This window comes from Megalobrama amblycephala, linkage group LG3 (genome assembly GCF_018812025.1).
Source record: "Megalobrama amblycephala isolate DHTTF-2021 linkage group LG3, ASM1881202v1, whole genome shotgun sequence".
NCBI lineage: Eukaryota > Metazoa > Chordata > Actinopteri > Cypriniformes > Xenocyprididae > Megalobrama > Megalobrama amblycephala.
The window spans coordinates 9438754-9453260 of NC_063046.1; the positions used below are offsets into that span (position 1 = coordinate 9438754).

At 35.6% G+C, this 14507-nt stretch overlaps 1 protein-coding gene across 2 annotated transcripts in view; it reads right to left on the reverse strand.

Annotated features, from left to right (window-relative positions):
- Window positions 1–14507, reverse strand: part of anpepa (alanyl (membrane) aminopeptidase a) — a 52100-nt gene that overhangs the window by 15175 nt on the left and 22418 nt on the right. Inside the window, exons 1-7 of one of the 2 annotated variants that reach the window (XM_048183743.1) lie at window positions 12015–12167; window positions 7892–8619; window positions 6058–6200; window positions 1394–1533; window positions 1177–1303; window positions 945–1099; window positions 755–868 (exon numbers count right to left, since the gene is read on the reverse strand). In XM_048183743.1, the coding sequence (XP_048039700.1) occupies window positions 755–868; window positions 945–1099; window positions 1177–1303; window positions 1394–1533; window positions 6058–6200; window positions 7892–8478 (1266 nt within the window). In that variant the 5' untranslated portion in view covers window positions 8479–8619; window positions 12015–12167. Of the gene's footprint in view, window positions 1–754; window positions 869–944; window positions 1100–1176; window positions 1304–1393; window positions 1534–6057; window positions 6201–7891; window positions 8620–12014; window positions 12168–14507 lie in introns of those variants that run through there. The other variant, XM_048183744.1, reaches the window with a different exon arrangement.

The following is a 14507-nucleotide window of genomic DNA, read 5'->3' on the forward strand; positions in this document are numbered from 1 at the left end:
CGTCAGTCCATCCATCCATTTATCATCCATCCTTCATCCATCCTTTCATCCATCCATCCATCCACCCATCCATCTGTCCATCTATCCATCTGTCCATCCATCCGTCCATCCATCCATCCATCCATCCATCCATCTATCTGTCTATCCATCCATCCATCTGTCTATCCTTCCATCCGTCTATCCATCCATCCATCCATCCATCAGGCTTAATAAATAAATAAATAATTTATTAAACCTTTTTTAGGTTTACCAAGAATTTATTTGGCCTCAAAATAAAATAAATAAATAAACAAATAAATAAATAAGCACTTTTTTATATTTTGCCTGCAAACAAAATTCTATTTTGTCTGAGTATATGTCTGCTTTTGAATGACCATCAAAGGAGAAAGACGCTATTCAGGCAGGGATGTTGTAGTTACTGCATCCACAAGCAGGGACTAACTGAACCATGCTAACCATCTAAACCTTGACCCCTTTGCTTAAACAAACAGACCAAGGTTTTGAAATCACCACAGAGATACAGTGTTTATACTCCTCAGGAAATCAGCCTAAAAATGACTTATAGTCTATTCATTTAAACTGAGATAGAAAAAGTATGTACACACTTCACCTTTAAATGCAGGCAAGTTTTTCTGCATTATGTAAGTGCCTTGATGATTATGTAATAGTGTGAGCACATGATTATCTAGTGGATATCTTAAAATGATCTCAAACAATGGCACTATTTCACAAATCCTTTGACCGTTGTTCTTACAATGTTCCAAGTCGGCTCAGCATGATCAGCGCCCAGATACTCCACGTATGAAGCAAACCCCTCGTTCAGCCAGAGATCATTCCACCATTTCAGCGTCACAAGGTTTCCAAACCACTGGAAGACATAAATCACATGGCAAACTGTGTGAAGCAAAAGTACTCAGAATCCCCTTTACTGGGCCTAGACGTACCATGTGAGCCAGTTCGTGAGAAACCACAGTTGCAATCCTCTGCTTGTTGCCATTGGCAGATGTCCTCGGGTCATATAGAAGCGCAGTCTCTCTGTAAGTGACAAGACCCCAGTTTTCCATGGCTCCCGAGTTGAAGTCAGGCAGCGCAATCTGATCTGAAAAAAGAGGAGGATAAATTTGCATTCTGCTATACTTTGAAGGTTAAATGTTTTCTTAATGAAGTTGGTCATACCTGACTTAGAAAGAGGATAGCTAGTATTGTAATATTTCTCAAAGAACTCCAGTATTGGCTGAGTAATGTTGAGTGCATAGTTTCCTTGCCCATCATCAATGGCTTTTTTCCGTGCCCATATTCTTACCTGTGACAATCCAAACAAACATAACTTAATGGCTATAAAAAAATACCCCATCACAGAGTTTAGAATAATAAATTGGCATGGAGGTACTACCAAAACACCCTTGTTGACTTGAGCATTGATGTACGTAAAATCACTGATGATAAATGCGACGAGATATGTTGACATCCTCTTTGTGGGTTCAAATATTGTCCTGGTAATGGCTGCTCCATCGATGGTGATATTTTCTTTCTCTAAGATGAAAAAACAAGGACATTATATATAGAAAGCCGGTGCACTCGTATTATTATGAATGGGAGAAAGTGCAACGCGCAGTATATGGCGGAATAAGTCCCGCCTTCTAAATAAGAGCCAATCGCCGATTGGTAAAGTCATTGCATCACTGCAGCGGCCGTTAGTTGCTCCTGTTCCTATAGAAACAATCAGGCGCGCGCTTCCTATAGAGTCACACTTAGGACTGCACATGCACATTAGCTTGATCCAGCCTGAAAAATGCTATTTTTTGTCATGATTCGAGCATTTAGAAATAAAATTTAAGAGACAGTTGTTGTCAGATTTCATTGGTGATTTCAAATATGAAATTTAATCGAAAGCTTGGCAAACAGCTTTGGAGAATTTGATGTTTCCGCATTTAAAGTGATAGGAGCTGCAGAGGCCCGAGAGGCGTTTAAAAGATGGCCGCCGAGTGAAATGACTTGTCTTAAAGGTGCCCTAGAATCAAAAATTGAATTTACCTTGGCATAGTTGAATAACAAGAGTTCAGTACATGGAAAAGACATACATTGAGTTTCAAACTCCATTGCTTCCTCCTTCTTATGTAAATCTCATTTGTTTAAAAGACCTCCAAAAAACAGGCGAATCTCAGGGAGCGCGCGATTTAAAGGGGCCGCAGCCTGAATCGGTGCATAGTTAATGATGCCCCAAAATAGGCAGTTAAAAAAATGAAGTAAAAAAAAATCTATGGGGTATTTTGAGCTGAAACTTCACAGACACATTCAGGGGACACCTTAGACTTATATTACATCTTTTAAAAACTGGTTCTAGGGCACCTTTAATTTTGGGAGAAAACAAGAAACTACAATCAGAGATATTTGTCAGTTAATTCAAGGATTTTGAGTAAAATTAATTATTTACCTTTATGCATTTATTTTACAAATTTGGCAGATGCTTTTGTTTTTGGATGAGATAGTCCATCCCAAATATTAAATCTTCTTCATATTGTTCCAAAACCTGTATGTAAGATACTTTAAAGAAAGTTGGTAACTGAACAGTTTCAGTTCCCATTGACTTACATTTAATGATAGTCAATTGGATACAAAACAGTCTGCTTACCAATATTCTTCAAAATATCTTTTTGTGTGTGTGTTCTGCAAAAGAAAGAAATACATACAGGTTTGAAACATGAGGGTGAGTAAGAAGTTGACAGAATTTTCATTTTTTTCATTTTCATTATCTCTTTAAGGGATATATTTAATCAGTTCATGGATTCCCTGGTAATCAAACCCATGACTTTAGCTAAAGACTTGTCAAGACTTTTAGCTATAAAACGCTGTTAAATATGCCAATTAATTAATTAAATGCCAATTACTTAATCATATAAACTAATTGCATATAACAAAATTACTCAATTAAAATAAAAAATAAGAATTAAGATCGTTAAAAGACATTACATTTATTGAGGCAGGTGAAATCATTGAATAGATAAAGTGGTTTTAGAAGTAAATATATTGTTAATTAATTTCATAAATCTGTCACTGGCCTGACTGCAGCAATCCATTTTGCATTTGAAAAACATTTTTAACAGGGATACATTAGAAAATCTTGACAAGATTTAACTAATGGGATACAGAAACGTTGTTTTGATTTGAAATTGGCCCTGCAAGCAAAACATGATTTGAGGCAAAAGTTTGCCTGGTTTGCTCATGGTTTGTTCAGATAGTCAAGATTAAGTTTGAAGCTGATGGAGGCTGAGGGAATAATTGCAAGGAAAATAAACGGAGTTGACTTGCTCCGAATGACACATAACCAGCAGACTACCATGACTCAAAAACCACGCACAACATGCAAACTTTGCACTTTTAAAGGAATTAGTCATTTCCTTCATGTTGTTTTAAACCTGTGACTTTGTTTCTTCCATGATTCACACATGGTGATGGTTAGTTCACCCAAAAATGAAATTTCTGTCATTAATTACTCACTCTCATTCCAAACCCGTAAGCCTTTTGTTCACCTTCAGAACACAAATGAAGATATTTTTAATTAAATCTGAGAGATTTCTGTCTGTCCATAGAGATCCAAATGCAACTGCCACTTTCAAGCCCCAGATAGACATCATTAAAGTACTCCATGTGACTCCAGTGGTTTAACCTCAATTGTATGAAGCAACGCGAGTGCTTTGTTTGCGTCAGTTCCTGAGTCCAAATTACATGACAAAAATTGTATTCAGGGGCCGTTCACACAGAATGTGTTTTTTCATTCCATTACGCTACTTTTCAATTGTTTTTCTATGTAAACAAGCGCTAGACGGATGTTCATGACCGTTGTGCTTGCGTCTCGCTTCTTTTGCAGCATCTCGCGCGTGACACAGCTTTCTAAAAATGTGGCGCTCAAGTTAAAAGAAGTTAAAAGACTTTTTAAAAACGTGTCTCTTTCGTTTTTTCATTCTATTGACCAGCGTCTCACACTTTTAACAGCAAAAAAGCATTCTGTGTGAATCAACCCTTAGTAATGTAATCAAGATTACTCATTTTAGGTACTATTTTTTTAATTACTTTTTAGATTACTCACCGCAAAATCCCCAGAGTTAAATCAACTCTGCTCAGAGAACATATGGTCCCTCTCTACATAGAGTTAAAATAACACTGAAGCACAGTTAAAGTTAATGAGATAATATGCTGTTTGTGGAGTTGTTTAATCAGATCTTGAGAGATTTAATGTCTTTTATCTTCAGTTAATTTCATCTAAGGCTGTGGCTGGAAGTCATTTGTAGTTATTGTGCTTCTCTTCAGTGATTCTGCTTGTTAACAGCAGGTGTTCATCACTAATGCTCAATCATAGCTTAATTAATCACTTAATTATCTCATTAACTTTAACTCTGCTTCAGTGTTACTTTAACACTATATAGAGAGGGACTAAATGTAATCTGAGCAGAGCTGATTTAACTCTGGGGATTTTGCTGTGCTTTTGACTTAACTCATTTATCACATTGATTTGAATAAGATAATCGTGTACCATATTAATTTAAAGATACAAAGAGAAAGAAAATATATTCTATCTTTTGTTATCAACAACATGAAGTACGTTAAATATTACATTACATCAGGGTTTCCCAAACAGCAAAATCCCCAGAGTTAAATCAACTCTGCTCAGAGTACATATGGTCCCTCTCTACATAGAGTTAAAATAACACTGAAGCAGAGTTAAAGTTAATGAGATAATATGCTGTTTGTGGAGTTGTTTAATCAGATCTTGAAAGATTTAATGTCTTTTATCTTCAGTTGATTTCATCTAAGGCTGTGGCTGGAAGTGATTTGTAGTTATTGTGCTTCTCTTCAGTGATTCTGCTTGTTAACAGCAGGTGTTCATCACTAATGCTAAATCATAACTTAATTATCTCATTAACTCTGCTTCAGTGTTACTTTAACACTAGAGAGGGACCATATGTAATCTGAGCAGAGTTTATTTAACTCTGGGGATTTTGCTGTGCAGACTGGGGTTTGTGAAGGAACTGCAGGGGTTCATGAGTTTAAAGAAAACTATTAAGTAATTAAGTTATAATTAATAAGTAATAAATATAATCAATTAATATTTTTCAAATAAAAACAACCATAATAAAACATTTACTGAAAAAGATTAAAAAATATTTGTTTACCTATCATGTAAATTTTTATTATTTATTTTTGTCTTAATTTTGTTATTGTCCTAACTTAGCTAACCTAACTTAACTTAACTTAAAATCTAAGGGCTCACTTCAAGTAAATATATTAGAGATTCAGCTGACAAAAAAAAAAGCTGGAGAATCCCTGCTTTGCATGCAAATATGAAATGATGTGAATTTGCACATTTTAATGTGTTTTTAAAGACTTCCAGAGACAGCAATACATGGTTAAATGAGTGATCATTCTAGTAATAATGTTTGTCAGGAGCTGATTGTGCAATGCTGCAGTGTTGCAATGTGGAGAAAACACTTCTTTAAGTGAAATGATTTCTGTAAATCCAGTGATCAAATGCTGTGTGGGTCTCAGTTTTCAGTGATAGTCACATGACCAGTGGCTGGTGGTCAGTGTGTGCAATTCCACAAACCTGGAAGAGCTTCTGCACGTATACAAGCAGTAAACTTTTATTGAAAAGAACATTTAAAATATAGCAAAGAAGTAGAATTGATTAATTATGAATAATTTACTGCCATTGTAAGAGTAACATGTAATCAATCAATAGAGAAGTAATTGTCTGATTAGTCTTATTTTAAAATGTAATATAATCCAAGTACTTAATTTTTTTTGGTAATATTCCATATTACATGTAATCAGTTACTACCCAGCGCTGTTGATCATTTATTTTGATAAGTGTAAGTTATTCAATTAATTTTTTCAATCCCTTTAAAGTAGAATTGGCAGGTAACAGAATAACTGAATTGTAAAATGCCCAGTAGACCTTATTAAAAACCTTGTTGCGGCTTATTAGTGCATACAGATTAAAGCACAAACTGAATTAGTTATGGTGCTATTATACTCTTTGCGATGGGTTGATTGTCTTACTAATTTCCTGGCTGTTTGACAGTGCTGTAGTTCCCCGGTCATGGATGAGAGTGATGTGAAACACAGCTTTCATGCCAGGTTCGTCGAAACACGGGAAAGCTTTCCTAGCGTAAGTGGCCTGCATCTGAGTTATGGCAATAAGTCTGGAAAATATGAGATAAGTGTTGGAGCACACTATAAAGTCATCTAAATTTCAAAATGTCTTGATTTGCATTACATACAAAAATATCAAACCAAGTGGCATTTATTTTGAAATATAGCACAGGCACACTTATGTAAAACATTCCAGATGTTTGATAGATGTTTAAAATATAGATAAACTATCATTCAGAAGTTTGGGGTTGGTAAGATTTTTTTTTTAAATATATTTTTGAAAGAATTTTCATATGCTCACCAGGGCTGCATTTAGTGATATTGTGAAATATTATAGCAATAAGTATATTTTAAAATGTAATTTATTCCTGTGATCAAAGCTGAATTTTCAGCATCATTACTCCAGTCTTCAGTGTCACATGATCCTTCAGAAATCATTCTAATATGATGATTTGCTGCTCAAGAAACATTTATTATTATCAATGTTGAAAACTGTTGTGCTGTTTAAACACTCCCTGTGGTGAAAATCAAGTTTTTAATGTTATTTATATGTGTATGTGGTGTTTTTAATATGCTTTAAGACAAACCATGTGCAAATTCCTAAGTCAACACCATTGCTGAGTATTTTCTCTTTAAAACTGCAATGAAAAAAAAGACTGAAACCCTCGGTTTGAAATCGCTGGTGTTTCTGACGTCACAAACTACCTTGTTACCAATCACGTCAACGTGCCGGCGAGCTTTAGCATATCATTAACAGAGAACTAGTAAAGGAGTCTCGAGAGAAGCCAGATTATCCAGGTATATTTTCCTGTTGTAAATTGTATATTATTTGTTATGATGAACTCTATGCCTTTCTCCACTGATGTTCAGAGTTGTTCAAAGCGTTTCTAAGGATAATGATTGTTAGAAGGCAGCTGTCTGACTCTGAGATGAAGAACGGGAACATGGTTTGTGTAACATTAGCATCACATTATTAGCTGTTTGATAATGTAGTCAAGCAAAAGTCTAATCATTTTAATTACCATCATGTGTCTGTTGCTGTAAAGAGCGATACATTGTGCAGCGTTTACCTCAGTAAGTTGACCGAGTGGATCTCTGAGCTGCTGTGAGCGATTGGAGGCGGGGCTAATTTGCATATTCATTGATCCACGTATATAAAATTAGTCAAGGGTGTAGAGTTACATTACATATTTTAAGGCATGAAGAATTGGTTTTCACAGGGGAAAAAAAACATTTTAAATATGTCATTTTGGTGATCAAAGGGATAAAATTATTGACTACAGGGGGATTTAAATATTTTAGTGGAAACCATGATACATTTTGTTCAGGATTATTTGATGAACTGAAAGTTCAAATGAGCAGCATTTATTTGAAATGTAAATCTTTTGTTACAGTATAAATGTCTTTGCTGTTACATTTGGTCAATTTACTTCCTGAATAAAGTATTTAAAAAAAAAAAATCGTACTGACCCCAAACTTTTCAACAGTAATGTATACTGTTCAAAACTTTTGACATTTTCTGAATGCTGAACAAAAAGGAAAGTACACATGTGGTTAGAACTGAGAACTTGAAGGGAACTTAGAAGTTATTGCAAAAAGTCTCTCACATCATCTGTTTTGCATGTGCCACTTGGTGTGATAGATTGTGTATAATGCAATAACACTGGGACATTTTATCTGCTTTAGAATCTGTGTACTTTTTGTTGAAATTGTATTGGCATAAACATGTACAACGTCTCACTTCTTTTCACCATCTTCCATGTATTCACTCCTGTAGAAACCCTCCAGATCATCAGCAAGCTCTCCTCTGAACTCTGTATAGAGCCAGTAGGACTTCCCAGGCTTCAGTTTTCCCTCCAGTTGAATCACCAAGTACTGCGTTTCCTTCTGAAACCAGGTGGTCTTTATGTCTGGAGCCGTTACGCCGCTCACACCCCTGAGTTTTGCATGGTGCCCCTCAAACAGAGTCAAGTTGAGTTTGTTGGAGTGAATTAATATCAGATCTGTTTTCTTCACACAAGTAAACATCACCCCCGAGCTCCCAGTGAAAATATACATCCCGTCGGCGTTCGTCACCAAACGAGGCCAAAGAGTCACGTTGTAGTACTGCGGAGACAGAGTATCGGGCAGTCTGTATTTGTCCCAGGGTTCGTTAGAAGTCTTCAAGGTGGGAGATACTGGTGTTGTAGTTGCATTGAATTTTGCTGCGTTTTTGGACTTTTCTCGATTATAAACGACTGATAATGCAATGATGGTCACCAAGGCTATTGCAGCCAGTATCATGGCTGCAGTGGCCATTTGTTTGCTGATGTAATATCCTTTCCCCATTGTTCACTGCCGTTTGAGTTGAAGAAATGGTGGTCTATGTGCGTTTTACTTCTTTGCTGTGTTGTTGAGATGATGCTAGCATGACATTGCTTTCAACAAAAACAAATAGATGGTTTCCATCTTCGGTGATACCTAGAATACCTAGAAGAAGCAATGTTTCATTAAAGATTCAAGTAAAATGATTGTAGTAAAGGAATAGCTAAGTTGGCTTGAAAAAGCCAACTTACTGAAATGCTATTGAAAGAGTTAGTTCACCCAAAAATGAAAATAATGACATTAATTACTCACCCTCATGCCGTTCCACACCCGTAAGACCTTCGTTAATCTTCAGAACACAAATTAAGATATTTTTGATGAAATCCGATGGCTCAGTGAGGCCTGCATAGCCAGCAATGACATTTCCTCTCTCAAGATCCATAAATGTACTAAAAACATATTTAAATCGGTTCATGTGAGTTCAGTGGTTCAATATTAATACTATAAAGCGATGAGAATATTGGTGCGCCAAAAAAAAACAAAATAACGACTTTAGTGATGGCCGATTTCAAAACACTGCTTCATGAAGCTTTGGAGCGTTATGAATCTTTTGTGTCGAATCATGATTCGGATCACGTGTCAAACCACCAAACTGCTGAAATCACGTGACTTTGGCGCTCCGAACCGCTGATTCGACACAAAAGATTCATAACGCTCCGAAGTTTCATGAAGCAGTGTTTTGAAATCGGCCATCACTTTTGAAATTGGCACACCAAAAATGTTCTCGTTGCTTTATAATATTAGTGTTGAACTCACTGAGCCATCGGATTTCAACAAAAATATCTTAATTTGAGCTCTGAAGATGAACGAAGGTCTTACGGGTGTGGAACAGCATGAGGGTGAGAAATAAATGACATTATTTTCATTTTTGGGTGAACTAACCCTTTAAACTTATAGTTATTATTCTTTTGAGACTACAATTAATCAAACTTTCTGATCAGGCTTTCTCATGCCAACTCCAAAGTTTGTCTTGATTAACTTTTTTTTTATCTAGTTCAACCTAATATGTTGTTTCAAAGTGAATGACTTTCTTTTCTACTAGGGATGCACCGATACCACTTTTTCGAGTCCAATACTGGTACTTTAATTTTTAGTACTTGCTGATAAATCGGCACTTTTGTTTTGTGTTGAAGAATGAAACAATCACCCAATCTAAGCATTAGGTATACTTAATATTTAGTCTTAGTACAAAAAGTCACATAATGCACATCTGGAATAATCCAATGCACTAATTCGTTTTGTGCTCTTTTTCACAGGTGCTTCCTCTTGATAGCTGGCATCATATACCAACTTCCTGCTGTGAGTGAGTTCAGTCAACAAACACATGCACATATTTTAACACTTAAAGGGATAGTTCACCAAAAATTCAAATTTGATGTTTATCTGCTTACCCCCAGCGCATCCAAGATGTAGGCGACTTTGTTTCTTCAGTAGAACACAAATGATGATTTTTAACTCCAACCGTTGCCGTCTGTCAGTCAAATAATGCTAGTGGATGGGAACTTCTACAATAACAGTAAATAAAACTTGCATATTCAAGTCCAAATTAAACCCTGCAGCTCGTGACGACACACTGATGTCCTAAGACAAGAAACGGTCGGTTTGTGCGAGAAATTTTATGTATTTATATAATTTTTTACCTCTAATACACCACTATGTCCAACGGCATTCATCACTCGATTCGTTTGGACTGATCGCGCTCTGACAGCGGCAGTGATGTCTCGCTCTCATTGAAGTATATGCGCGAGACATCACTGCCGCTGTCAGAGCGCGATCAGACCTCACTAACCGAGTGATGAATGCCGTTGGACATAGTGGTGTATTAGAGGTAAAAAATGATATAAATACTGTTCGGTTTCTCACACAAACCGATCGTTTCGTGTCTTAGGACATCAATGTGTGGGTTTAATTTGGATTTGTCTGTCGTGTTTTATTTACTCTTATAGTCCAAGTTCCCGCTGACTTGCATTATACCACTGACAGACGGCAGCGGTTGGAGTTAAAAATCATCATTTGTGTTCTACTGAAGAAACAAAGTCACCTACATCTTGGATGCGCTGGGGGTAAGCAGATAAACATCAAATTTTCATTTTTGGGTGAACTATCCCTTTAATGGCCGTTTATGTGTTAGGAAGAAGGAATATGGGAAGAAATATGTACAAAAGTGAACAGGCCTGTATGTGAATAATCCATCTCATTGGTGATCTATATGCCACAGCCGGTAGGACAGAATGGAATGGGATGCTCTCCCTGTCTCCTGATTCATTCTCAGTTAAACCAATGGATAACCTGAGCTGTCTTTTTAAAAGAAGAATAATTTTGTGCTTGTAAGTGAGAGATGTATGTGAAAGTTCAACTTGCAGATGTTTTTGCATTGAGATACAAAAAAAAAGGATGTGCAGTGGTCACATAAGGGGGTAATGAAAATATAATCATCATTACATCAATAAGGTTTTCCATGAAAAGCAAAAATTATCTTATATTTCCCATTTTTTATATTTTGTATTATTATTTCTTCAATGCTATATAAAAATGCTGGGTTAAAAACAACCCAAGTTGGGTTGAAAATGGACAAATCCAGTGATTGGGTTGTTTTAACTCAGAGGTTGGGTTAAACGTTTGCCCAACCTGTTGGGTAGTTTTATTTAACCCAACTATTGTTTAAAAATGACTATATGGCTGGCTTAAAATGAACCCAAAATAGGTTGGAAATTAAAAATCAGACACATAATTACTAGAGGCAACAATAACAATCAAAAAATGAACATTTATTAATAAGCAATTTAATTTCCAACCTATTTTGGGTTCATTTTAAACAAACAATAAAGACAATTAAACAAACTATACAGTAATTTTTAATCAATAGTTGAGTTAAATAAAACTACCCAGCAGATTGGGTAAACATTTAACCCAACTGTTGGGTTTGTCCATTTTCAACCAAACCTTTAACCCAGCATTTTTTAGAGTATGAGATATATAATAAAGAGTATATATATATATAAATGGCCAAGCAAGTCCACCAAATGGATCAGCACAACAAGCCAGTATAAACCAGTATGGAAATTCATGCTGGTCTCAACTGATATGCCAAAGCCTTTATTGCATATTATAGTTTTGCATATACAAATTCATGCGATCACTGATCATGTAAAATCATCTTTCTTACACTAAACACTTGTGTCTTATACAGACTGACAGCTTTAAACATTTCATACTACTATGTACAACCATCTCCACCTGGAAGTTATTAGAGGTAAGTAAATATACATGAACAAATTCTCAGCTGCACTACAATATTAAACACCCACACTGCAAAGAATCCCATCTCATCCGCTGACCATATGCTAAATCACTCTGTCTGGAAAGCCATGCAATAGCGCAGAAATCTTGCAGCGGTTTTGAAAAGACTTCTTAGTTCTTGTTTGAGATAAAAGTCAAATCAAATAAAGACGCACACATGCTCGACTAAGACGAAAAGAAGAGAGTAAAAGTGCACATACCAGGTATCCATAGGGAAATTCACAGAAATGGGAGAGTTGTGTATATGATGAGGTTGATGGGAAAAACAAACCTCTCTTTCTCTCTCTCTCTCACACACACACACACACACTCACACACTCCTTCCCAGTTGGGAGGAGGGGCAAAACAAAGCTCAGGTTTTCTCACACATATATACACCCCAAAGCCAAGCCACACACACACACACACGCACGCACGCACGCTCTTATACACACAGAATGAGATTTATCTGACAAATTTCTTGAGGGTTTTAAAGGGAAAAATCACTCTGGAGATGCATGTCTTTGAGCTTATGTTTGATGTGCACAGTTTGAGACTCTTCTGAAACTTAAACTTAAACATTTAGATACAGTATTAAGATATAAATAAAATGAAGATTTCTTTACTTTTTACTTTCTTCTTTGACTATATTTTGCATTATTGAACAAAATGCAAAAATGGAAGGCTCATTATGTTATACTGTTTGTCATTATCCTGTGACAAACCTTCATGATTTTGAAAGGTGATTTGGACGTTTTGATTACACGGACGTCTCCCACTGTTTGTCTGACCTTTAGGACAAAATAAGCATCAATGCACCAAAAAAAAAAAAAAAAAAAAAAATGGAGAATATAATATAACATTCAAAAGTTTGGGGTTGAAAAGATTTTTGGTTTATTTTTTAAAGACGTCTCTTCTGCTCACCAAGGCTGCATTTATTTGATCAAAAATACATTAAAACAGTAATATTGTGAAATATTAGTGAAGTTCACAACGTACAGTTGCAAGAAAAAGTATGTAAACCACTTGCAGAATCTGTGAAAATGTGAATAATTTTAATAAAATAAGAGAGATCATACAAAATGCATGTTGTTTTTTATTTAGTACTGTCCTGAGTAAGATATTTTACATAAAAGATGTTTACATTTAGTTCACAAGACAAAACGATAGCTGAATTTATTAAAATAACCCCATTCATAAGTATGTGACAACTGAGGGACTCAAACACAACTATTAAAAAAGGTTCAAACATTCACTGATGCTCCAGAAGGAAACACGATGCATTAAGAGACGAGGGGTGAAAACTTTTGAATTCAAATATCAAGGTAAATTGTACTTAATTTGTCTTCCGGGAAACATGAAAGTATCTTCTGTTGTTTCCGAAGGGCAGTACCAAATGAAAAAAAATTATATTTCAACAAAATAAGAAAACTTGTGACATCTTCATCCTGTTCAAAAGTTTTCACCCCCCCGGCTCTTAATGCATCGTGTTTCCTTCTGGAGCATCAGTGAATGTTTGAACCTTTTTTAATAGTTGTGTTTGAGTCCCTCAGTTCTCCTCAGTGTGATAAAATGGATCTCAAAATCATACAGTCACTGCTGGAAAGGGTTCAAATATGCAAAAATGCTTGAAAACTGATGAATCTGCAGGAGCTGGAGGATTTTTCTGAAGAACAGAGCTCAGTTTAGCTGCTCAGGACAAACGAGACTTATGAACAACCATCACAAAACATAAAAACAGTCGTGGATCATCAGGTAACCACACACAGTATTGAGAATCAATGGTTCACATACTTATGAATGGGGTTATTTTAATAAATTCAGCTATTGTTTTGTCTTGTGAACTAAATGTAAAAACCTTTTTGTAAAATATCTTACTCAGGACAGTATTAAATAAAAAATAACATGCATTTTGTATGATCTCTCTTATTTTATTAAAATTATTCACATTTTCACAGATTCTGCAAGTGGTTCACATACTTTTTCTTGCAACTGTAATTTCGGGAGGAGTGAACCCATCTAATCTTTAAATTACATCCAGAGCATATAAGCAGCTACTCACCCTGCTCTGGCATCAGTTGTTTCGATATCCCTCCACCTCCCCAACTCCACCACATAATTTAGGCATCTCATCTATCATACTCCTCTTCCAGGCACTAGTAGTCCCTGGGGGGTATATCCAAGCTCGAGCTGAAGCTGCTTCCTCGAGTCCCTCCACAGCGGACAGCAAGCCAAATACACTTAACCTTATTAGCTTAAACATTTTACGAGGAAACAAACTCGTGAATTATAAATTAAAACAACTGTTTTCTATTTGAATGTACTTTAAAATGTCATTTATTCTTGTGTTGGCAAAGCTGAATTTTCAGCATCATTACTCCAGTCTTCAGTGTCACATGATCCTTCAGACATTATTCTAATATGATGATTTGCTGCTCAAGAACTTTATTATTATTATTAATGTTGAAAACAGTTGTGCTGCTTAATATATTTTTGTGGAAACCGTGATCCAGATCATCATTTATTCTCTTACCAAAAATCTTTGGTGACAGTTTAAATGTCTTTACTGTTAATTTTGATCAATTTAATGCATTCTTGCTGAATAAAGTATACATTTCTTTAAAAAATATGTATATTACTTGTAATGTTCCTCATTTGTAAGTTGCATCTGCTACATGAATAAATGCAACAAAAATCATGTGAAAAAGCATTTA